General features: G+C 44.5%; 1 protein-coding gene across 3 annotated transcripts in view; it reads left to right on the top strand.

Annotated features, from left to right (window-relative positions):
• The window catches only part of bcam (basal cell adhesion molecule (Lutheran blood group)), a 93,661-nt gene that overhangs the window by 51,324 nt on the left and 18,497 nt on the right, over positions 1 to 23,840 (top strand). For all 3 annotated transcript variants that reach the window (XM_036942444.2, XM_036942438.2, XM_090192751.1), the window contains exons 2-5: positions 7,712 to 7,842; positions 8,071 to 8,290; positions 19,914 to 19,981; positions 20,393 to 20,489. In XM_036942444.2, the coding sequence (XP_036798339.2) occupies positions 7,712 to 7,842; positions 8,071 to 8,290; positions 19,914 to 19,981; positions 20,393 to 20,489 (516 nt within the window). The remainder of the gene's footprint in view (positions 1 to 7,711; positions 7,843 to 8,070; positions 8,291 to 19,913; positions 19,982 to 20,392; positions 20,490 to 23,840) is intronic.

Here is a 23,840-nt window from a genome sequence, read left to right as displayed (position 1 = left end):
ATCAAATATATATATATATTTTTGTTGTTGCTAAAATGAAGTGGAAACAGTGTTCAACCAGTTTTTGTCCAGTGGGAAGGAGAGGTGATAGGGATGGAGGGACTTGGGGGTGGGGTTGGAGAAGGACATAAAGACAGAGAGTAAAGAGAGAAGAGAGACAGGAGAGAGGCATGCTGGCTAGGTGTGACAGTCCCAAGCCCACATTGACACTACCTGTGTATTCTTCCCATGACAATCAATCCCATTCTTCTAGACACTAATAGCTACTGAAGAGCATAGCGTAAGGGTTCCTGACATATCTAATTCATGTGCTCATTCCTTCTCTCTCACTTCGTCAGCAGCGTTGTTGGTGTTACCTCATACGTATAGCGTTATTTTAGTCTACTTCTCCCTTCCAACCCTTGTCATAGCATGAGACCAGGGTTGCCAAATAAGTTTTTATCTACTTCTACACTTTTCAGCCAACAACATACCACTTCAGACAGGGTCACGCTTCCCAGTTAGACATGCAGAGAGAGTGGGAGAGAGAGAGAGAGAGGGAGGTAGGGGAGCGAGAGAGAGGGAGGTAGGGGAGCGAGAGAGAGGGAGGTAGGGGAGCGAGAGAGAGGGAGGTAGGGGAGCGAGAGAGAGGGAGGTAGGGGAGTGAGAGAGAGGGAGGTAGGGGAGTGAGAGAGGGAGGTAGGGGAGTGAGAGAGAGGGAGGTAGGAGAGTGAGAGAGAGGGAGGTAGGGGAGTGAGAGAGAGGGAGGTAGGGGAGTGAGAGAGGGAGGTAGGGGAGTGAGAGAGGGGGAGGTAGGGGAGTGAGAGAGAGGGAGGTAGGGGAGTGAGAGAGAGGGAGGTAGGAGAGTGAGAGAGAGGGAGGTAGGGGAGTGAGAGAGAGGGAGGTAGGGGAGTGAGAGAGGGAGGTAGGGGAGTGAGAGAGGGGGAGGTAGGGGAGTGAGAGAGAGGGAGGTAGGGGAGTGAGAGAGAGGGAGGTAGGGGAGTGAGAGAGAGGGAGGTAGGGGAGTGAGAGTGGGAGGTAGGGGAGTGAGAGAGAGGGAGGTAGGGGAGCGAGAGAGAGAAAGAGGGCAGCGAGAGAGAGGGAAGGAGAGAGGGAGGTAGGGGAGTGAGAGAGGGGAAGGTAGGGGAGAGAGAGAGAGAAAGAGATCTCTTCTGAGAATTTCTAAAATGGATTGACCACTGACCTCTATCTGCAGTGTGTGGGTCACATTGGGTCTTGGTGTCTGACCCTGGAGGAATCTCTCACACACACACTGCAACGTAACTCTCTCTCTCTCTCCCTCTCTCTCTCTCTCTTTCTCACAATGTTTTTTTTCTTTATGTTATGTCGTATTTGTGCATCTCTGAGTGATATTTTATCCATTCCAGGGGTTATTTCAGGTTCTGGGTGATTTTTCCTTTAATTTTAACTCCTCTCTCTGTCTCTCTAAAACACCAACATCATCCTTTCATCCCCAACTCTCTCCTTATTACCACTACCAAACAGGAGCCATATTCCCAAAACTCCACCCACACACCCAACTAGCTTTTCCCACAGGCTAATACTTATATGAATTGAAAATAGTATGCCCAAATCTGGTCCTGTCCAAGTTCACTGCACACTACACAACATCAGCAGTGTGCCTGCAGTATTTATCTCTCTAGTGTATTCTCTCTTTTTACACACACACACACACACACACACACACACACACACACACACACACACACACACACACACACACACACACACACACACACACACACACACACACACACACAGATAATTTTTCATACTGTATATCCACTCTCTGTATGTGAAGACATTTTCCTCCACTCTGTATGTGAACACGCGTTCCTCCACTCTCTGTATGTGAACACGCGTTCCTCCACTCTCTGTATGTGAACACGCGTTCCTCCACTCTCTGTATGTGAACACGCGTTCCTCCACTCTCTGTATGTGAACACGCGTTCCTCCACTCTCTGTATGTGAACACGCGTTCCTCCACTCTCTGTATGTGAACACGCGTTCCTCCACTCTCTGTATGTGAACACGCGTTCCTCCACTCTCTGTATGTGAAGACGTTTTCCTCCACTCTCTGTATGTGAAGACGTTTTCCTCCACTCTCTGTATGTGAACACGCGTTCCTCCACTCTCTGTATGTGAAGACGTAATCCTCCACTCTCTGTATGTGAAGACGTTTTCCTCCACTCTCTGTATGTGAACACGCGTTCCTCCACTCTCTGTATGTGAAGACGTTTTCCTCCACTCTCTGTATGTGAAGACGTTTTCCTCCACTCTCTGTATGTGAACACGCGTTCCTCCACTCTCTGTATGTGAAGACGTTTTCCTCCACTCTCTGTATGTGAACACGCGTTCCTCCACTCTCTGTATGTGAAGACGTTTTCCTCCACTCTCTGTATGTGAAGACGTTTTCCTCCACTCTCTGTATGTGAACACGTTTTCCTCCACTCTCTGTATGTGAAGACGTTTTCCTCCACTCTCTGTATGTGAAGACGTAATCCTCCACTCTCTGTATGTGAAGACGTTTTCCTCCACTCTCTGTATGTGAACACGCGTTCCTCCACTCTCTGTATGTGAAGACGTTTTCCTCCACTCTCTGTATGTGAAGACGTAATCCTCCACTCTCTGTATGTGAAGACGTTTTCCTCCACTCTCTGTATGTGAAGACGCGTTCCTCCACTCTCTGTATGTGAAGACGTTTTCCTCCACTCTCTGTATGTGAACACGCGTTCCTCCACTCTCTGTATGTGAAGACGTAATCCTCCACTCTCTGTATGTGAAGACGTTTTCCTCCACTCTCTGTATGTGAAGACGCGTTCCTCCACTCTCTGTATGTGAACACGCGTTCCTCCACTCTCTGTATGTGAAGACGTTTTCCTCCACTCTCTGTATGTGAAGACGCGTTCCTCCACTCTCTGTATGTGAAGACGCGTTCCTCCACTCTCTGTATGTGAAGACGTTTTCCTCCACTCTCTGTATGTGAACACGCGTTCCTCCACTCTCTGTATGTGAACACGCGTTCCTCCACTCTCTGTATGTGAACACGCGTTCCTCCACTCTCTGTATGTGAACACGCGTTCCTCCACTCTCTGTATGTGAACACGCGTTCCTCCACTCTCTGTATGTGAACACGCGTTCCTCCACTCTCTGTATGTGAACACGCGTTCCTCCACTCTCTGTATGTGAAGACGTTTTCCTCCACTCTCTGTATGTCAACACGCGTTCCTCCACTCTCTGTATGTGAACACGCGTTCCTCCACTCTCTGTATGTGAAGACGTTTTCCTCCACTCTCTGTATGTGAAGACGTTTTCCTCCACTCTCTGTATGTGAAGACATTTTCCTCCACTCTCTGTATGTGAAGACGTAATCCTCCACTCTCTGTATGTGAAGACGTAATCCTCCACTCTCTGTATGTGAAGACGTAATCCTCCACTCTCTGTATGTGAAGACGTTTTCCTACACTCTCTGTATGTGAAGACGTAATCCTCCACTCTCTGTATGTGAAGACGTTTTCCTCCACTCTCTGTATGTGAAGACGTTTTCCTCCACTCTCTGTATGTGAAGACGTTTTCCTCCACTCTCTGTATGTGAAGACGTTTTCCTCCACTCTCTGTATGTGAAGACGTTTTCCTCCACTCTCTGTATGTGAAGACGTTTTCCACTCTCTGTATGTGAAGACGTAATCCTCCACTCTCTGTATGTGAACACGTTTTCCTCCACTCTCTGTATGTGAACACGCGTTCCTCCACTCTCTGTATGTGAACACGCGTTCCTCCACTCTCTGTATGTGAACACGCGTTCCTCCACTCTCTGTATGTGAACACGCGTTCCTCCACTCTCTGTATGTGAACACGCGTTCCTCCACTCTCTGTGTGTGAACACGCGTTCCTCCACTCTCTGTATGTGAAGACGTTTTCCTCCACTCTCTGTATGTGAAGACGTTTTCCACTCTCTGTATGTGAAGACGTTTTCCTCCACTCTCTGTATGTGAAGACGTTTTCCTCCACTCTCTGTATGTGAAGACGTTTTCCTACACTCTCTGTATGTGAAGACGTTTTCCTCCACTCTCTGTATGTGAAGACGTTTTCCTCCACTCTCTGTATGTGAACACGTAATCCTCCACTCTCTGTATGTGAAGACGTTTTCCTCCACTCTCTCAGTGGAGAAGCACATTCCCACTCAGGAGACTGAAAAGATTTGGCATTGGTCCTCAGAGCAACCTGACTGGTTGTATCACCGCCTGGTATGACATGTTGGTATTACAGACTCAATCAGGGATATGTTGAAAATGTCAGTGAAGACACCTGCCAGTTGGTCAGCACATGCCCGGAGTACACGTCCTGGTAATCCGTCTGGCCCCGCAGCCTTGTGCATGTTGACCTGTTTAAAGGTCTTACTCACGTCGGCTACGGAGAGCGTGATCACACAGTCGTCCGGAACAGCTGATGCTCTCATGCATGCCTCAGTGTTGCTTGCCTCGAAGCGAGCATAGAAGTGATTTAGCTTGTCTGGTAGGCTGGGCAGCTCGCGGCTGTGCTTCGCTTTGTAGTCTGTAATAGTTTGCAAGCCCTGCCACATCCGATGAGCGTCGGAGCCAGTGTAGTATGATTCAATCTTAGCCCTGTATTGACGCTTTTCCTGTTTGATGGTTTGTCGCAGGGCATACATAGCAGGATTTCTTGTAAGCTTCCGGGTTAGAGTCCCGCACCTTTAAAGCGGCAGCTCTACCCTTTAGCTCAGTGCGAATGTTGCCTGTAATCCATGGCTTCTGGTTGGGGTATGTACATACAGTCACTGTGGGGACGACGTCCTCGATGCACTTATTGATAAAGCCAGTGACTGATGTGGTGTACTCCTCAATGCCATCGGAGAATCCCGGAACATGTTCCAGTCTGTGAAGCAAAACAGTCCTGTAGTTCAGCATCTGCTTCGTCTGATCACTTTTTTATAGACCGAGTCACTGGTGCTTCCTGCTTAAATTTTTGCTTGTAAGCAGGAATCAGGAGGATAGAGTTGTGGTCAGATTTACCAAATGGAGGGCAAGGGAGAGCTTTGTACACATCTCTGTGTGGTGTGGATTATAGGTGATCTAGAATTTTTTCCCTCTGGTTGCTCATTTAACATGTTGATAGAAATGTGGTAGAACTGATTTAAGTTTCCCTGCATTAAAGTCTCTGGCCACTAGGAGCGCCACCTCTGGGTGAGTGGTTTCCTGTTTGCTTATTTCCTTACACAGCTGACTGAGTGCGGTCTTAGTGCCAGCATCTGTCTGTGGTGGTAAATAAACAGCCATGAAAAGTATAGCTGAAAACTCTTTAGGCAAGTAGTGTGGCCTGCAATTTATCAGAATATACTCTATACTCTCAGGTTAGCAAAATATAGAGACTTCCTTAGATTTCGCGCACCAGCTGTTGTTTACAAATATGCACAGACCGCCTCCCCTCGTCTTACTGTGCTGTTCTATCTTGCCGGTGCAGCGTCATTCAATCACGATTCCGTGAAACATAGGATATAACGCTTTCTGATGACCCGTTGGTAGGATATTTGTGATCGTACCTCGTCTAAGTGTGTACATGTACATATTACCTCGACTAACCTGTACCCCCGCACGTTGACTCTGTACCGGTTTATTTAGTAAATACTTTAACACTTATTTTGCTTAAAAATGCATGGTTGGTTCAGGGCTTGTAAGTAAGCATTTTACTGAAATGTCTACACCTGTTGTATTCGGCGCTTGTGACAAATACAATTTGATTTGATGATATTTTGCAGTCATGTGTGTAAGTGTATTCAGTAAAGATCTCCCCTGGCTGATTATGCTACAGGCTGTCTGTGTGTGTGGAACACTACAGCGTAGGGTCAACTGCGACCTCCCCACTGTTACTGCCTGCTGTGGAGCAGAGTGGAGAATGGTAGCAGGGAGAGACCTCCCTACTGTTACTGTCTGCTGTGGAGCAGAGTGGAGAATGGTAGCAGGGAGAGATCTCCCCACTGTTACTGCCTGCTGTGGAGCAGAGTGGAGAATGGTAGCAGGGAGAGACCTCCCCACTGTTACTGCCTGCTGGGGAGCAGAGTGGAGAATGGTAGCAGTGAGAGGTGTGAGACCTCCCCACTGTTACTGCCTGCTGTGGAGCAGAGTGGAGAATGGTAACAGTGAGAGGTGTGAGACCTCCCCACTGTTACTGCCTGCTGTGGAGCAGAGTGGAGAATGGTAGCAGGGAGAGACTTCCCCACTGTTACTGCCTGCTGGGGAGCAGAGTGGAGAATGGTAGCAGGGAGAGACCTCCCCACTGTTACTGCCTGCTGTGGAGCAGAGTGGAGAATGGTAGCAGGGAGAGACCTCCCCACTGTTACTGCCTGCTGGGGAGCAGAGTGGAGAATGGTAGCAGGGAGAGACCTCCCCACTGTTACTGCCTGCTGGGGAGCAGAGTGGAGAATGGTAGCAGGGAGAGACCTCCCCACTGTCACTATCCCCCCAGGAACCATTCTCTGTCCCTTCTCTCTCTCCCCTCCTCTCATTGATATCTAAGACACTGTGTGCATCCTAATGTTCCAGTTGAATGTAGACTCCACTGAGCTGCCTGCCAGAAAGGCCACTCTGTTCTTTCTGACTTAGAGTGTCCTTCTATATTCTACCCATTGTGTTCTACTCTGTCCTAAATAACTGTCTGTCAGGCTGTTTGTTCATTACTATGAAAATGGCCCATCTTCATTTCATACGCGACAGTACAGTGGTTTTCATACATGGAGATGCACCCAACAAGGCCTTGTGTGGTCCTTGAAGATGTACCTCTTCAATACTAGAATACTATAATGGCACAATCCCAGAATGACGTGTTGTCCCTGTACCATGTTTAGAAAGACAGTGTTTTTCTCAGTGTGTGATTTTGTGTCTCTCAGTGAGTATAAGGTGTGTTTGGGGTTCGTCACAGACTGCTGCCTCTTGCTGTTGTCTGTCTGTTTGTTTCTCTGTGTGTGTTATCTGTCTGGGGCATCACAGCACTGATAAAGACCTGCCTGGACGCCACTCAGCTGTCTTAGCTTTTTTACCTTTCTTTAGAAACAATCAGAAGCTCAGGGCTTTATGCAAACACAGACACACACACACCCATACACACACATCTGTAGGCTTCATTTAGTTACAGGAGCTGGTAGGTTCAGTTAAAGGACAGACAATCTGGACTCAACTCCACAGCTGGAATCCACACCATCTATTTACCTCCCTCCAATCTTTCCCTCATCAATCGCTCTCTCCTTCTTTCCCTGACTGGTCTCTGTGTGTCTCTGTGTGTGTGTGTGTGTGTGTGTGTGTGTGTGTGTGTGTGTGTGTGTGTGTGTGTGTGTGTGTGTGTGTGTGTGTGTGTGTGTGTGTTACGTATCATGCCACACACACATCTTTGGTATGGAGTGTTGAACAGTGTGTGGCATGTGTGTTTAACGTTACACCCTTTGGTGGCCCCCTCGTCTTTCCCATCAGCAAACATTCTCTGATCTTCTGCTGTTTGAACTTTCCTATTTTGTTTTAGACTCATTTTTATATAATAATAGGTGTTTGACATAAAAACGTGTGCATTTAAACTCAACATAATAATGTGAAAGTGCCTCAATAACTAATCATCACCTCCCTCCCTCTCTTTCCCCCTCTCCCTCCCTCTTTCTCCTTCTCCCTCTCTCTCCCTCTCTCTCTCTCTCTCTCTCTCTCTGCAGTGTGCTGGGCCGTCGTGACAGTGACAGTGACAGTGACTCCCAAGGTGGAGGTGATCAAGGGAGAGTCAGCCATTCTGCCCTGCACCTTCAAAATCCCTCCCTCCCCGAAGAACATCGTAGAGTGGTTCATTGTAAGTCTCCTACTACTTTACTCCTGGCTTCCCACATTTAAAAAATACTACAGTTTACTATATAATACTACAGTGCTTACTATAGAATTCAGTAGTATACTGTAGAATACTAAATACCCAAATCAAATCGTATTTGTCACATGCTGCCAAATACAACAGGTGTAGACTTACCTCTCTTTCCCTCTCCTTCCTCCTCCCTCTCCCCCGCTCTCCTCTTCCCCTCACCAGGAGGAGGGTGGCACCAGGAAGCGTGTTGCGTTCCGCTCCGTGTCGGGCGGCGAGGGGAAGAGTGATGAGGGGACACGTCTGTCCGACAGAGTGACCATGGGAAAGGACTTCTCTCTGAACATCTCCCCCGTGGCGGTGGAGGACCAGCTGCCCTTCTACTGCCAGGTCACTGCTGGCCCTGCCGGGGTTGGAGAGGCCATCACACAGCTCAAAGTCTTCTGTGAGTTACTGACCACTGACCTTTAGAGTGACCCTACTGTGACCTTTAGAGTGACCCTACTGTGACCTTTAGTGACCGATGCGGTCTTCGCTGTATGGGATGCCGGCTGAATTTTGATTGTCGGGATGAGAGTGTGTGTGTTGTGTGTGCTGGATGAGAGTGTGTGTGTTGTGTGTGCTGGATGAGAGTATGTGTGTTGTGTGTGCCGGATGAGAGTATGTGTGTTGTGTGTGCTGGAGGAGAGTGTGTGTGTTGTGTGTGCTGGAGGAGAGTGTGTGTGTTGTGTGTGCTGGAGGAGAGTGTGTGTGTTGTGTGTGCTGGAGGAGAGTGTGTGTGTTGTGTGTGCTGGAGGAGAGTGTGTGTGTTGTGTGTGCTGGAGGAGAGTGTGTGTGTTGTGTGTGCTGGAGGAGAGTGTGTGTGTTGTGTGTGCTGGAGGAGAGTGTGTGTGTTGTGTGTGTTGTGTGTGAGTGTGAGCGTCTAAATTAACGATTAACGTACAAACTTAGTTAATGAACAATATTATTGTGGGAAGCGCTACTAAGGTACACAATAGTACATTTTGGTAGATAGAAGGGGCTCTTTGGTAAAAGGGGTAAATTGGTCATCAAAAAGAAAGGAGGCCCACTCTTCATATAATTAATTAAAATGCCTTTATTATTATGGCTTGTTCAATAGAAACAAAGTTTTTAAAAACCGACGCGTTTCGGCTGCATGGCCTTCGTCAGGGAGAACAAATAAAGAGGAACACAATGTCCTCTTTTGAACAGCTTTTCAATCAGCCCTAATTGGAAGAGGGAGTGGTTACACAATTGATTGGACTCACCTAGTAAGCAATACTATACACATTAAAAGGTGAAATACTGTAGCTATGTTATCATAAAAATACAACTCCAAGATAGAAGTAAATCCATATCTTCATTTAAACCAGGGTATTTAGTGGCCTGTAGATTGTAAATCCATATCTTCATTTAAACCAGGGTATTTAGTGGCCTGTAGATTGTAAATCCATATCTTCATTTAAACCAGGGTATTTAGTGGCCTGTAGTTTGTAAATCCATATCTTCATTTAAACCAGGGTACTTAATGGCCTGTAGTTTGTAAATCCATATCTTCATTTAAACCAGGGTACTTAGTGGCCTGTAGTTTGTAAATCCATATCTTCATTTAAATCAGGGTATTTAGTGGCCTGTAGTTTGTAAATCCATATCTTCATTTAAACCAGGGTATTTAGTGGCCTGTAGTTTGTAAATCCATATCTTCATTTAAACCAGGGTTCTTAGTGGCCTGTAGTTTGTAAATCCATATCTTCATTTAAACCAGGGTACTTAGTGGCCTGTAGTTTGTAAATCCATATCTTCATTTAAACCAGGGTATTTAGTGGCCTGTAGTTTGTAAATCCAAAAACGTTCCCTTTGGTTTAACTGTTTAAGACGGTCCCCTTTTCTAATAGAGGCCGGAATGTGATCAATACCCATAGCTTGTAGGGAGGCAGGCTTGCCATGGTGTAGGGACTTGTAGTACCTTGCCATGGGGTAGGGACTTGTAGTGCCTTGCCATGGTGTAGGGACTTGTAGTGCCTTGCCATGGTGTAGGGACTTGTAGTGCCTTGCCATGGTGTAGGGACTTGTAGTGCCTTGCCATGGTGTAGGGACTTGTAGTGCCTTGCCATGGGTGTCAAACTCTGGCCCGTGGGCCAAATTTGGCCCGCGGGGTAATTATATTTGGCCCGCGAGACAATACCAAATTACTACTAGAGCTGGCCCGCCGGTATTATACAGCGCATTCACCACTAATACTACGAATCCCATAATGCTCTGCTGTTTTCGCGCGCCAATCAGGACAGGACCCAGAAACGCTCTCTCCTCTGTGACAGTAGTCATAGCAACATAGACGCTACAACTGTCAGCGAGCTAACCCTTCCCAAAAATGGCGAAAAGAAAGGCAGAAAACAGGAGCTTTCTGGACAAGTGGGAGGCAGAATATCTGTTTACATATGTAAAAGACAAACCTGTTTGTCTTGTTTGTGGAGTCAACGTGGCTGTAAGTAAGTAGTACAACATTAGACGACACTATGAAACGAAACACCATGACAAATACAAGGACCTGGACATGACTCAAAGGAGCCAGAAAGTAGAGGAGATGAAAAGAAGTTTGGTTTCACAACAGAATATGTTTAAAAAAGCCACATCACAAAGCGAGGCTGCTGTAAAGGCTAGTTATATAGTGGCAGCAGAGATCGCAAAATCAGCCCGGCCCTTTAATGAGGGAGAGTTCATGAAAAAGTGCATGATGAAGGTTTGTGACCTCGTATGCCCAGAGAAAAAACAAGCATTTTCAAACGTGAGCCTGAGCAGGAACACAGTAGCTGATCGCACATGTGATCTTGCCACCAATCTGTATGACCAGCTGATGGAAAAGGGAAAAGATTTTGTTGCGTTCTCCCTCGCTGTGGATGAGAGCTGCGACGCATCTGATACTGCTCAGCTGTCAGTCTTCATCCGTGGAGTGGACTCAAATCTGTGTGTTACGGAGGAGCTATTAGGATTCAAAGCAATGCATGGCACAACCACAGGAAAGGAAATCTTTGAGGAGGTTTCCAAATGTGTAACTGAAATAAAGCTGCCGTGGGATAAACTCGTTGGATTAACGACAGATGGTGCGCCAGCGATGTGCGGTAAAAAGAGTGGACTGGTGGGCATGGTTCGGGAGAAGATGCGGGAAGAGAACTGTGCAGGTGAGCTAACTGTTTACCACTGCATCATACATCAGGAAGCACTGTGTGCCAAAGCCCTAAAGATGGAACATGTTATGACCACAGTAACACAGGTAGTTAACTTTATAAGAGCCAAAGGTCTAAATAACCGCCAGTTTAAATCTTTTCTGGAGGAGTGTGGTTCGGAATACGCAGACGTGCCGTATCACACAGAGGTGAGATGGCTAAGCAGAGGAAAAGTACTGAACAGATGTTTCGAGCTGCGTGAGGAAATATGTCAATTCCTGGAAACCAAAGGGAAGGATACAGCAGAGCTCCGGGAGCAAAAGTTCCTGTGTGAGCTGGCCTTTCTCTGTGACATCTCGAGCCATCTCGATGCGCTGAACCTGCAGCTTCAGGGGCGGGGGCGCATCATCACAGACATGTACACTGCAGTGAGGGCCTTCAAAACTAAACTGTGCCTGTGGGAGAATCAGATGCTGCAAGGAAACCCTTGCCATTTTCCCTGCTGCCAATCCATAAAAGCGCAGATCTCTACCGCCGTGTTCCCATGCGCACAGTTTGCTGAAAAACTCAGTGTTCTCGCCGTTGAGTTTAGCCGGCGATTTGCTGACTTCGATGCCCAGAAATGCAAGTTTGAACTGCTTAGTAATCCCTTCGCAGTTGATGTGGAAAATGCACCAACCAACATCCAAACGGAGCTGATTGAACTCCAGTGCAACGACACGCTGATGTCAAAGTATGATGCTGTGGGCGCCGCACAGTTTCCACGGTTCATCCCTGACACAATGCCTCAGCTCCGCACCCAAGCTGCTCAGATGCTCTCCATGTTCGGCAGCACTTATCTATGCGAGCAACTTTTCTCCTCGATGAAGATGACCAAAACAACTCACAGGAGACGTCTGACTGATGAACATCTTCGCTCGATACTGAGGATTTCTTCAGCTCAGAGCTTGAGCCCAGACATTGATGAACTAGCATCCAAGAAGAGATGCCAGGTATCTGGCTTGGGCACATCAGATTAGACCAGTGTGCAATAATTAACGTTTTCTTTATGCACTTTTTCTTGCTACAAGGCATGGGCTTGAATGGTTGATTGATTTATTATCATTTTATTTGTCAAATTATTAGCCAGTGGAAAAAGTTTATTTTGGTATTTAAATCAGAAGGCTGCAAATAGAAAAGAGGCATACAATTTTTATTTAAATTGTATTTATTTAATAAATGAATGCCATTGATGTGTTTTTTCATTTGAAATTCGATTTTGCATGTCTCCACTATTAAATTATATATTGTATGGTAATAAGTGATGCTTGTTCCATATTCAATGTTAAAGCAAAACTTGTTTGGGTCCATATTAAAAGGTTAATTTGTTCAATGTTGGCCTGTGACTTTGTTCAGGTTTTACATTTTGGCCCACTGGGTATTTGAGTTTGACACCCCTGCCATGGTGTAAGGACTTGTAATGCCTTGCCATGGTGTAGGGACTTGTAGTACCTTGCCATGGTGTAGGGACTTGTAGTGCCTTGCCATGGTGTAGGGACTTGTAGTGCCTTGCCATGGTGTAGGGACTTGTAGTGCCTTGCCATGGTGTAGGGACTTGTAGTGCCTTGCCATGGTGTAGGGACTTGTAGTGCCTTGCCATGGTGTAAGGACTTGTAGTGCCTTGCCATGGTGTAGGGACTTGTAGTGCCTTGCCATGGTGTAAGGACTTGTAGTGCCTTGCCATGGTGTAAGGACTTGTAGTGTCTTGCCATGGTGTAGGGACTTGTAGTGCCTTGCCATGGTGTAGGGACTTGTAGTGCCTTGCCATGGTGTAGGGACTTGTAGTGCCTTGCCATGGTGTAGGGACTTGTAGTGCCTTGCCATGGTGTAGGGACTTGTAGTGCCTTGCCATGGTGTAGGGACTTGTAGTGCCTTGCCATGGTGTAGGGACTTGTAGTGCCTTGCCATGGTGTAGGGACTTGTAGTGCCTTGCCATGGTGTAGGGACTTGTAGTGCCTTGCCATGGTGTAGGGACTTGTAGTGCCTTGCCATGGTGTAGGGACTTGTAGTGCCTTGCCATGGTGTAGGGACTTGTAGTGCCTTGCCATGGTGTAGGGACTTGTAGTGCCTTGCCATGGTGTAGGGACTTGTAGTGCCTTGCCATGGTGTAGGGACTTGTAGTGCCTTGCCATGGTGTAGGGACTTTTAGTGCCTTGCCATGGTGTAGGGACTTGTAGTACCTTGCCATGGTGTAAGGACTTGTAGTGCCTTGCCATGGTGTAAGGGCTTGTAGTGCCTTGCCATGGTGTAAGGACTTGTAGTACCTTGCCATGGTGTAAGGACTTGTAGTGCCTTGCCATGGTGTAAGGACTTGTATTGCCTTGCCATGGTGTAAGGACTTGTAGTGCCTTGCCATGGTGTAAGGACTTGTAGTACCTTGCCATGGTGTAAGGACTTGTAGTGCCTTGCCATGGTGTAAGGACTTGTAGTACCTTGCCATGGTGTAAGGACTTGTAGTGCCTTGCCATGGTGTAGGGACTTGTAGTGCCTTGCCATGGTGTAAGGACTTGTAGTGCCTTGCCATGGTGTAAGGACTTGTAGTGCCTTGCCATGGTGTAGGGACTTGTAGTGCCTTGACATGGTGTAAGGACTTGTAGTGCCTTGCCATGGTGTAAGGACTTGTAGTGCCTTGTCATGGTGTAAGGACTTGTAGTGTCTTGCCATGGTGTAGGGACGTGTAGTGCCTTGTCATGGTGTAAGGACTTGTAGTGCCTTGCCATGGTGTAAGGACTTGTAGTGCCTTGCCATGGTGTAAGGACTTGTAGTGCCTTGCCATGGTGTAAGGACTTGTAGTACCTTGCCATGGTGTAAGGACTTGTAGTGCCTTGCCATGGTGTAAGGACTTGTAGTACCTTGCCATGGTGTAAGGACTTGTAGTGCCTTGCCATGGTCTCGTGACTTGTAGTGCCTTGCCATGGTGTAGGGACTTGTAGTGCCTTGCCATGGTGTAGGGACTTGTAGTGCCTTGCCATGGTGTAGGGACTTGTAGTGCCTTGCCATGGTGTAGGGACTTGTAGTGCCTTGTCATGGTGTAGGGACTTGTTGTGCCTTGCCATGGTGTAGTCTTCATTGCCTACCCGTCTGGCGTACTTGTGTTCCTCTAAGCCGTCTTGAAGGCGTCTCTTTGTCCATCCAATGTAGAACACCTTGCACTGTGGACATTCCAATCTATAGATGACATGAGTGGTTTTACAGTTAATGAAGTGCTTGACGTGATACTCCATTTAGGAAGCTGTGTCAACAAAATACTTCTTCTGTGCAATATTACTGCAATGATTGCACTGGTTACATTTAGAAGAGCCCTTGGGTTTGTGGTCAAGCCAAGTTTTTTGAGTCACCCGGAAGATAACTGTGGGCTAATTTGTAATTTAGGGTAGGACATCTCTTAACGCTTATGGTGGCTGGTGGCTCAGGAAAGACTTGGCGAAGTAGTGTATCACTTTGGATGATTCCCCAATTATTTTTAATGGTTATTTTAATGTTCTCTGCTTCAGTGCTGTATTTTGTAACAAAATACACTCTCTCTGATGTATCACGAGGCTCTCCTCTTCACAACAAGTTCTCTCAGTCATGTAATCCAGCCCTTTTACCTGCATTTTTCAGGACCTGAACGCTGTAGCACTGATTCAAGAAGCGATTCTCCAATTCAGCAGATTTGACACTGTAGTCTGTTTCCTGATCGCAAATTCTATTTTTTTAAACTTTGTTTCTATTGAACATGCCATACTAATAAAGGCATTTTAATTAATTATATGAAGAGTGCCTTGGTCCTCCTTTCATTTGGATGACCAATATTATTTTTGCATTGCAGGGTGTAGTCAATAATAAGCATTATACATGAACTAAATACCGAGTAGAACGACGTAAAATGATTGAGATAATAAATGGTAGTGAAAGTAAAACTCTTTCTTGCACCTTAACATTTCATCTTTGTAAGAAAACGGTCTCTAATAAACTGCCCAGAGGTCAATTAGTCCTATGAACATCACACTTGACACAATTTATTAATAGTTCAATTGCATCTGTCATGTCTAATAGATGTCATCTTAATGACCGTCCAGAATTCTCCTGAATTATCACCATAGCGATGAGAGCTGACCCCAGACCAGGTCGTTGTGTCCTTGTCACACTCTGCAACCCCAACACATTAGCAATCCTATTCCTGGTGTTAAAATACACCAGGAATATAGTGTTTTGGGATGGCCCAATATCAATAAATATCATTATTTTGGGTTGGGCCAATGGGGGTAGAGGGTGAATGGTGTTGGTTAGAGAATTGAGTGACACTTCATTAACCATTTAAGTGCTGTTTAAAGGGCTCAGTAAGTCATTCATTAACATGCATGTGCCCTATAGACATTCACTTAATAACTTAGGATGTAAATGGCTATTAGTTCACACATTGTAAAGTAGATGTCATAGGTGACATTATTATTTTAAAAAATGTTTACCTTTATTTAACTAGGCAAGTCAGTTAAGAACAAATTCTTATTTATAATGATGGCCTACCACCGGCCAAACCCCAACGACGCTGGGCCAATTGTGCGCCGCCCTATTGGACTCTCAATCACGGCCGGTAGTGATACAGCCTGCATTATAAAGAGTACCTTAATGGAGCACTGATACAATTAATAAAGACAAGTCAAATACCTGACTATAGACTTTAACAGCCCACTCAGGACTGTTCCCTAAAGTACTGTATCTCCTCTTTGTCTGCCTTCCTCTCCCTACTGAATAGGAGCAGTTTTTAATGACTCCCTACAAGGGCTGAGAAATAGCCTGAGTGTTCTGAAACAATGGGCTTCCTTAGGGAGGTTTACACTACAGCAGCAGGTATAATGGTCTGAGCAGAACGGGAAACAGTGATACACTCACTGACACCATACATCCTGCCTCCATTTCCCTCAGGTGTGTGTGTGTGTGTGTGTGGAAACTGACACCCATGTTAAATAATGTGTTACATTTCTGACAGTTCTAGTCAGCAAACAGACACCTGGAAGAACAATGAGGAGCAAGACAGAGGAGAGAGAAAGATAGAGGGAGGAGAGAATGAGAAATATAGAGGGAGGTGAGAGAGAGAAATATAGAGGGAGGTGAGAGACAGAGAAATATATAGGGAGGTGAGAGAGAAATATATAGGGAGGTGAAAGAGAGAGAAATATAGAGGGAGGTGAGAGAGAAATATATAGGGAGGTGAGAGAGAGAAATATATAGGGAGGTGAGAGAGAGAAATATAGAGGGAGGTGAGAGAGAGAAATATAGAGGGAGGTGAGAGAGAGTGAAATATAGAGGGAGTTGAAAGAGAGAGAAATATAGAGAGAGGTGAAAGAGAGAGAAATATAGAGGGAGGTGAGAGAGAGTGAAATATAGAGGGAGTTGAGAGAGAGTGAAATATAGAGGGAGATGAGAGAGAGAGAAATATAGAGGGAGATGAGAGAGAGAGAAATATAGAGGGAGGTGAGAGAGAAATATAGAGGGAGTTGAGAGAGAGTGAAATATAGAGGGAGGTGAAAGAGAGAGAAATATAGAGGGAGATGAGAGAAAAATATAGAGGGAGGTGAGAGAGAGATATAGAGGGAGGTGAGAGAGAAATATATAGAGGGAGGTGAGAGAGAAATATAGAAGGAGGTGAGAGAGAGATATAGAGGGAGGTGAGAGAGAAATATAGAGGTGAGAGAGAGATATAGAGGGAGGTGAGAGAGAGATATAGAGGGAGGTGAGAGAGAGATATAGAGGGAGGTGAGAGAGAAATATATAGAGGGAGGTGAGAGAGAGATATAGAGGGAGGTGAGAGAGAAAGATAGAGGGAGGTGAGAGAGAGAAAGATAGAGGGAGGTGAGAGAGAGAAAGATAGAGGGAGGTGAGAGAGAAATATATAGAGGGAGGTGAGAGAGAAATATAGAAGGAGGTGAGAGAGAGATATAGAGGGAGGTGAGAGAGAAATATAGAGGTGAGAGAGAGATATAGAGGGAGGTGAGAGAGAGATATAGAGGGAGGTGAGAGAGAGATATAGAGGGAGGTGAGAGAGAAATATATAGAGGGAGGTGAGAGAGAAATATAGAAGGAGGTGAGAGAGAAATATATAGAGGGAGGTGAGAGAGAAATATAGAGGGAGGTGAGCGAGAGAAATATAGAAGGAGGTGAGAGAGAAATATAGAGGGAGGTAAGAGAGAGAAATATAGAGGGAGGTGAGAGAGAAATATAGAGGGAGGTGAGAGAGAAATATAGAGGGAGATGAGAGAGAAATATAGAGGGAGGTGAGCGAGAAATATAGAGGGAGGTGAGAGAGAAATATAGAGGGAGGTGAGAGAGAAATATAGAAGGAGGTGAGAGAGAAATATATAGGGAGGTGAGAGAGAAATATAGAGGGAGGTGAGAGAGAAATATAGAGGGAGGTAAGAGAGAGAAATATAGAGGGAGGTGAGAGAGAAATATAGAGAGAGGTGAGAGAGAAATATAGAGGGAGGTAAGAGAGAGAAATATAGAGGGAGGTGAGAGAGAAATATAGAGAGAGGTGAGAGAGAAATATATAGAGGGAGGTGAGAGAGAGAAATATAGAGGGAGGTGAGAGAGAAATATAGAGGGAGGTAAGAGAGAAATATAGAGGGAGGTGAGAGAGAAATATAGAAAGAGGTGAGAGAGAAATATAGAGGGAGGTGAGAGAGAAATATAGAGGGAGGTGAGAGAGAAATATAGAGGGAGGTGAGAGAGAAATATAGAGGGAGGTGAGAGAAATATAGGGAGGTGAAAGAGAGAAATATAGAGGGAGATGAAAGAGAGAGAAATATAGAGGGAGGTGAAAGAGAGAAATATAGAGGGAGATGAAAGAAATATAGGGAGGTGAAAAAGAAATATAGAGGGAGGTGAGAGAGAAATATAGAAGGAGGTGAGAGAGAAATATAGAGGGAGGTGAGAGAGAAATATAGAGGGAGGTGAGCGAGAAATATAGAGGGAGGTGAGAGAGAAATATAGAGGGAGGTGAGAGAAATATAGGGAGGTGAAAGAGAGAAATATAGAGGGAGATGAAAGAGAGAGAAATATAGAGGGAGATGAAAGAGAGAGAAATATAGAGGGAGGTGAGAGAGAGAAATATATAGAGGGAGGTGAGAGAGAAATATATAGAGGGAGGTGAGAGAGAAATATAGAGGGAGGTGAGAGAGACATGTAGAGGGAAGTGAGAGAGAGAAATATAGAGGGAGGTGAGAGAGAGAAATATAGAGGGAGGTGAGAGAGAGAGAAATATAGAGGGAGGTGAGAGAGAGAGAAATATAGAGGGAGGTGAGCGAGAGAAATATAGAGGGAGGTGAGCGAGAGAAATATTGAGGGAGGTGAGAGAGAGAAATATTGAGGGAGGTGAGAGAGAAATATAGAGGGAGATGAAAGAGAGAGAAATATAGAGGGAGATGAAAGAGAGAGAAATGTAGAGGGAGGTAAGAGAGAGAAATATAGAGGGAGGTGAGAGAGAGAAAGATAGAGGGAGGTGAGAGAGAGAAAGATAGAGGGAGGTGAGAGAGAGAAAGATAGAGGGAGGTGAGAGAGAAATATAGAGGGAGGTGAGAGAGAGAAATATAGAGGGAGGTGAGAGAGAAATATAGAGGGAGGTAAGAGAGAGAAATATAGAGGGAGGTGAGAGAGAAATATAGAGGGAGGTAAGAGAGAGAAATATAGAGGGAGGTGAGAGAGAAATATAGAGGGAGATGAAAGAAAGAGAAATATAGAGGGAAGTGAGAGAGAGAGAAATATAGAGGGAGATGAGAGAGAAATATAGAGGGAGGTGAGAGAGAGAGAAAGATAGAGGGAGGTGAGAGAGAAATATAGAGGGAGGTGAGAGAGAGAAATATAGAGGGAGGTGAGAGAGAAATATAGAGGGAGGTAAGAGAGAGAAATATAGAGGGAGGTGAGAGAGAAATATAGAGGGAGGTAAGAGAGAGAAATATAGAGGGAGGTGAGAGAGAAATATAGAGGGAGGTAAGAGAGAGAAATATAGAGGGAGGTGAGAGAGAAATATAGAGGGAGGTGAGAGAGAAATATAGAGGGAGATGAAAGAAAGAGAAATATAGAGGGAAGTGAGAGAGAGAGAAATATAGAGGGAGATGAGAGAGAAATATAGAGGGAGGTGAGAGAGAGAGAAAGATAGAGAGAAAGATAAAGGGAGGTGAGAGAGAGAGAAAGATAGAGAGAAAGATAAAGGGAGGTGAGATATAGATAGGAAGATCACGCCAATGTTATTAAATGTCTGCCGTTTATTTTTATAGTCAGACGGCAGCTGTGGTCTCGCTGCGATACCATGACCTTGCATGTGAATGAGCGAGGGAGTGAGAGATACATAGATGACGGAGAGATAGAAACAGAGGGAACATACAGCAGTGAGAGAGAGAGAACGAGGAGTGTGTCTCTTGTCTGTGACCCGTATCAGCCCACAGCAACCGAGGTCACAGTGGAATAATACACACAGGGATGTTTACCATTGTGTGTGTGTGTGTGTGTGTGTGTGTACTTGCATTTATGTGCATGCACTGCATATGTGTGTGTGTCTGTTACTGTAGTTACAGTAAATGAATGTCACTTGTCTCTCTCAGGGTGACGTGAGCTTGGCACCTCGAGCTCTTCCTGTCTGTGTCAAGGCTGAGTGTTTCCGTCCTGTGATTGGTTCAGGAAGGGGATACCAAATTATTTCCACTCATCCAAATACATGTGTATACCTAGAAATGTCTTTCTGACTGCTCTGGAACTATATATGTATATACTGTGCATATATTCATGTAAACAGCTATGCTTATTTGAATTCAGATAATATACTGCATCAGAAAATGTGAAAATAGTGGAAAAAGCTCTGATCTGAGAATATATCTCCCCCTTCCTCAGTCGCTCCAGAGATGCCAGAGGTCACTGGATCCAACCAGGCCATATCTGTAGGAGACTCCTCCACACAGGTTGGTTTCAACTATTTGTCCTGGAATCTTCCATTGTTCTCTAATGTTCTTCCATTGTCCTCTAATGTTCTTCCATTGTTCTCTAATGTTCTTCCATTGTTCTCTAATGTTCTTTAATTGTCCTCTAATGTTCTTCCATTGTTCTCTAATGTTCTTCCATTGTTCTCTAATGTTCTTCCATTGTCCTCTAATGTTCTTCCATTGTTCTCTACTGTTCTTTAATTGTCCTCTAATGTTCTTCCATTGTTCTCTAATGTTCTTCCATTGTTCTCTAATGTTCTTCCATTGTTCTCTAATGTTCTTCCATTGTTCTCTAATGTTCTTCCATTGTCCTCTAATGTTCTTCCATTGTTCTCCAGTTGCTGAGTATCTTTCCCCTCCTCTGTGTGTGTGTGTGTGTGTGTGTGTCAGGTGGGCCAGTGTGTGAGCCATAACGGTCACCCCCAGCCCAGGATCATCTGGTTCCAGGACTCCAAGCCTCTGCCTGAGGTCAAGGACAACAAAGAGAGTGAGTATACACTCCCTCTACTTACTTCTACTACACTGTAAACAAAAATATGCTAGTGTTTCAACTAATTATTATTAAGTAACTGCTTCCACAGACTTTTCTTTTGTTTACTCAACTTTTCAGTCTAAAATATAATTGTTGACCCAAACTTAGCACCAATGTGAGAAAACATAGGCAAAAACTTTGTAAACTTAAAATGTGTTTTCTCAACTTGTCTGGTGTGTTGATTCAACTAGAACTTGTTCTCTGTTCATCTTACCTAAAAAGTACCAGTTACACACACCATGCTTTTAACTTCTTGGCGCACCCATCCCGTTAGCGGGATCATTTTGGTCAACATCCGCTGAATTGCAGAACGCCAAATTCAAATGAAATTACTAAAAATATTTAATTTTCATGAAATCACAAGTGCAATATAGCAAAACACAGCTTGGTTTGTTGTTAACCTGTTGCGTCTACCAAACCCGGATCCGGGATTCTATTTACAGACCTAAGCTCATTACCATAACGCAACGTTAACTATTCATGAAAATCGCAAATGAAATGAAATAAATATGCCATCTCTCAAGCTTAGCCTTTTGTAAACACTGTCATCTCAGATTTTCAAAATATGCTTCTCAACCATAGGAAAACAATCATTTGTGTAAAAGTGGCTAGCTAGCGTAGCATTTAGCGTTAGCATTAGCGTTAGCATCCAGCACGCAAGATTTCAACAAAAACATAAAAGCCTTCAAATAAAATAATTTACCTTTGAAGAACTTCGGATGTTTTCAATGAGGAGACTCTCAGTTAGATAGCAGATGCTCAGTTTTTCCAAAAAAGATTCTTTGTGAATTCGAAATAGCTCAGTTTTCTACATCACATTTGGCTACCAAAAAAACCCCGAAAATTCAGTCCTCAAAACGCGAACTTTTTTCCAAATTAACTCCATAATATCGACTGAAAACATGGCAAACGTTGTTTAGAATCAATCCTCAAGGTGTTTTTCACATATCTCTTCAATGATATATCGTTCGTGGAAGCATGGTTTCTCCCCTCAATCAAATGGAAAAGTACAAGCAGCTGGCGTTTGCGCACCGAATTCCACGCAGGACACCAGGCGGACACTTGGAAAATGTAGTCTCTTATGGTCAATCTTCCAATGATATGCCTACAAATACGTCACAATGCTGCTAACACCTTGGGGGAACGACAGAAAGTGTAGGCTCATTCCTTGCGCAATCACAGCCATATAAGGAGACAATGGAAAACAGAGCTTCAGAGATTCTGCTCATTTCCTGGTTGACGCATCATCTTGGTTTCGCCTGTAGAATGAGTTCTGGGGCACTTACAGACAATATCTTTGCAGATTCTGAAACTTCAGAGTGTTTTCTTTCAAAAACTGTCAAGAATATGCATAGTCGAGCATCTTTTCGTGACAAAATATTGCGCTTAAAACGGGAACGGTTTTTATCCAAAAATGAAATAGCGCCCCTAGAGATCAAAGAGGTTAATCCACCTGGCGTGTCAGATTTAAAAAAAGCTTTACAGCAAAAGCTATCCAAGCGTTTATGTTAGGACCTCTCTCTCAGCAGACAAAACATTACCAACAGCTAGCAGCAAAGTAGAATGGTCACGAAAGTCAGAAAAGCAATAAAATGAATCGCTTACCTTTGATGATCTTCGGGTGTTTGCACTCACAAGACTCCCAGTTACACAATAAATGTTCCTTTTGTTCGATAAAGATTATTTTTATATCCAAAAACCTCCATTTGGTTGACACGTTTTGTTCAGAAATCCACAGGCTCGTGCAGGTCATGACGGGCAGACGAAAATTCCAAATAGTATCCGTAAAGTTCGTAGAAACATGTCAAACATTTTTTATAATCAATCCTCAGGTTGTTTTTACAATAAATAATCAATAATATTTTAACCGGACCGTAGCTTTTTCAATAGGAGAGAGAGAGAAAATGTCTGCTCCAAGATGTTGCACATGCAAAACTCTGCTGGCACCCAGCCATCCACTGACGCGATGTGATCCTTCTCGCTAATTTTTCAGAATAAAAACCTGAAACTATGTCTAAAGACTGTTCACACCATGTGGAAGCCATAGGGAAAGGAATCTAGTTGATATCCCTTTAAATGGAGGGAAGGCATGCAATGGAACAAGGAGATTTGTTTCTCTTAGTCACTTCCTTGTTGGATTTTCCTCAGGTTTTTGCCTGAAATATCAGTTCTGTTATATACTCACAGACAATATTTTGACAGTTTTGGAAACTCTAGAGTGTTTTCTATCCTAATATGACAATTATATGCATATTCTAGATTCTGGGCCTGAGAAATAGGCAGTTTCATTTGGGTATGTTTTTCATCCAAACACTGCCCCCTACTCTCAACGGGGCTTTTAACATGTTTTCAACTTACATATTTGACAAATGTTGACATGATTACATTTTGCATGTTCATGTATACAGTAATTCTTATTCATTTTCCTTACCTGGGATTTGACCTCACAACCTCTTGGTTCAGTTCATTCCGATCTTCCTACTGCGCCACCATGTAAAACAAAACCCAGCTATGGGACCTGTTACTTATTAATAATGAGTTGAAACAGCTATATTTTTTTTACAGTGTCCTACAACCACCTACCACTACAGTATTACTACAGTCGGCCTCCGCGCAGCACCCTGGCCTGAACTTTAGTTACTGTCACTAGCTGGCTACCACCCGGTTACTCTACCCTGCACCTTAGAGGCTGCTGCCCTGTGTACATAGACATGGAATCACTGGTCACTTTAATAATGGAACACTGGTCACTATAATAATGTTAACAGACTATTTTACTCATTTCATAATAATGTTTACGTGCTATTTTACCCACTTCAAATCAAATCAAAGTTTATTTGTCATGTGCGCCGAATACAACAGGTGTAGTAGACCTTAGTGAAATGCTTACTTACAGGCTCTAACCAATGGTGCGAAAAAAAAGGTGTGTGTCTGTGTAGGTAAGTAAAGAAATTAAACAGCAAACGTTTGAAAAAAGAGTAGCAAGGCTGTATACAGGCTGTTAGTCAGGCTTATTGAGGTAGTATGTACATGTAGGTATCGTTAAAGTGACTATGTATATATGATGAACAGAGAGCAGCAGAAGTGTAAAAGAGGGGTTGGCGGGTGGAGGGACAATGCAGATAACCCGGTTAGCCAATGTGTGGGAACACTGGTTGGTCGGGCCAATTTAGATAGTATGTACATGAATGTATAGTTAAAGTGACTATGCATATAAGATAAACAGAGAATAGCAGCAGCGTAAAATGGGGGTTGGGGGTGGGGGGGGCACACAATGCAAATAGTCCGGGTAACCATTTGGTTACC

Source organism: Oncorhynchus mykiss, chromosome 2, assembly GCF_057628025.1.
Source record: "Oncorhynchus mykiss isolate SJ-2025 chromosome 2, ASM5762802v1, whole genome shotgun sequence".
Lineage (NCBI taxonomy): Eukaryota > Metazoa > Chordata > Actinopteri > Salmoniformes > Salmonidae > Oncorhynchus > Oncorhynchus mykiss.
Note: the sequence above shows the minus strand (reverse complement) of the source record. Positions and strands in the feature narration are given on the sequence as shown.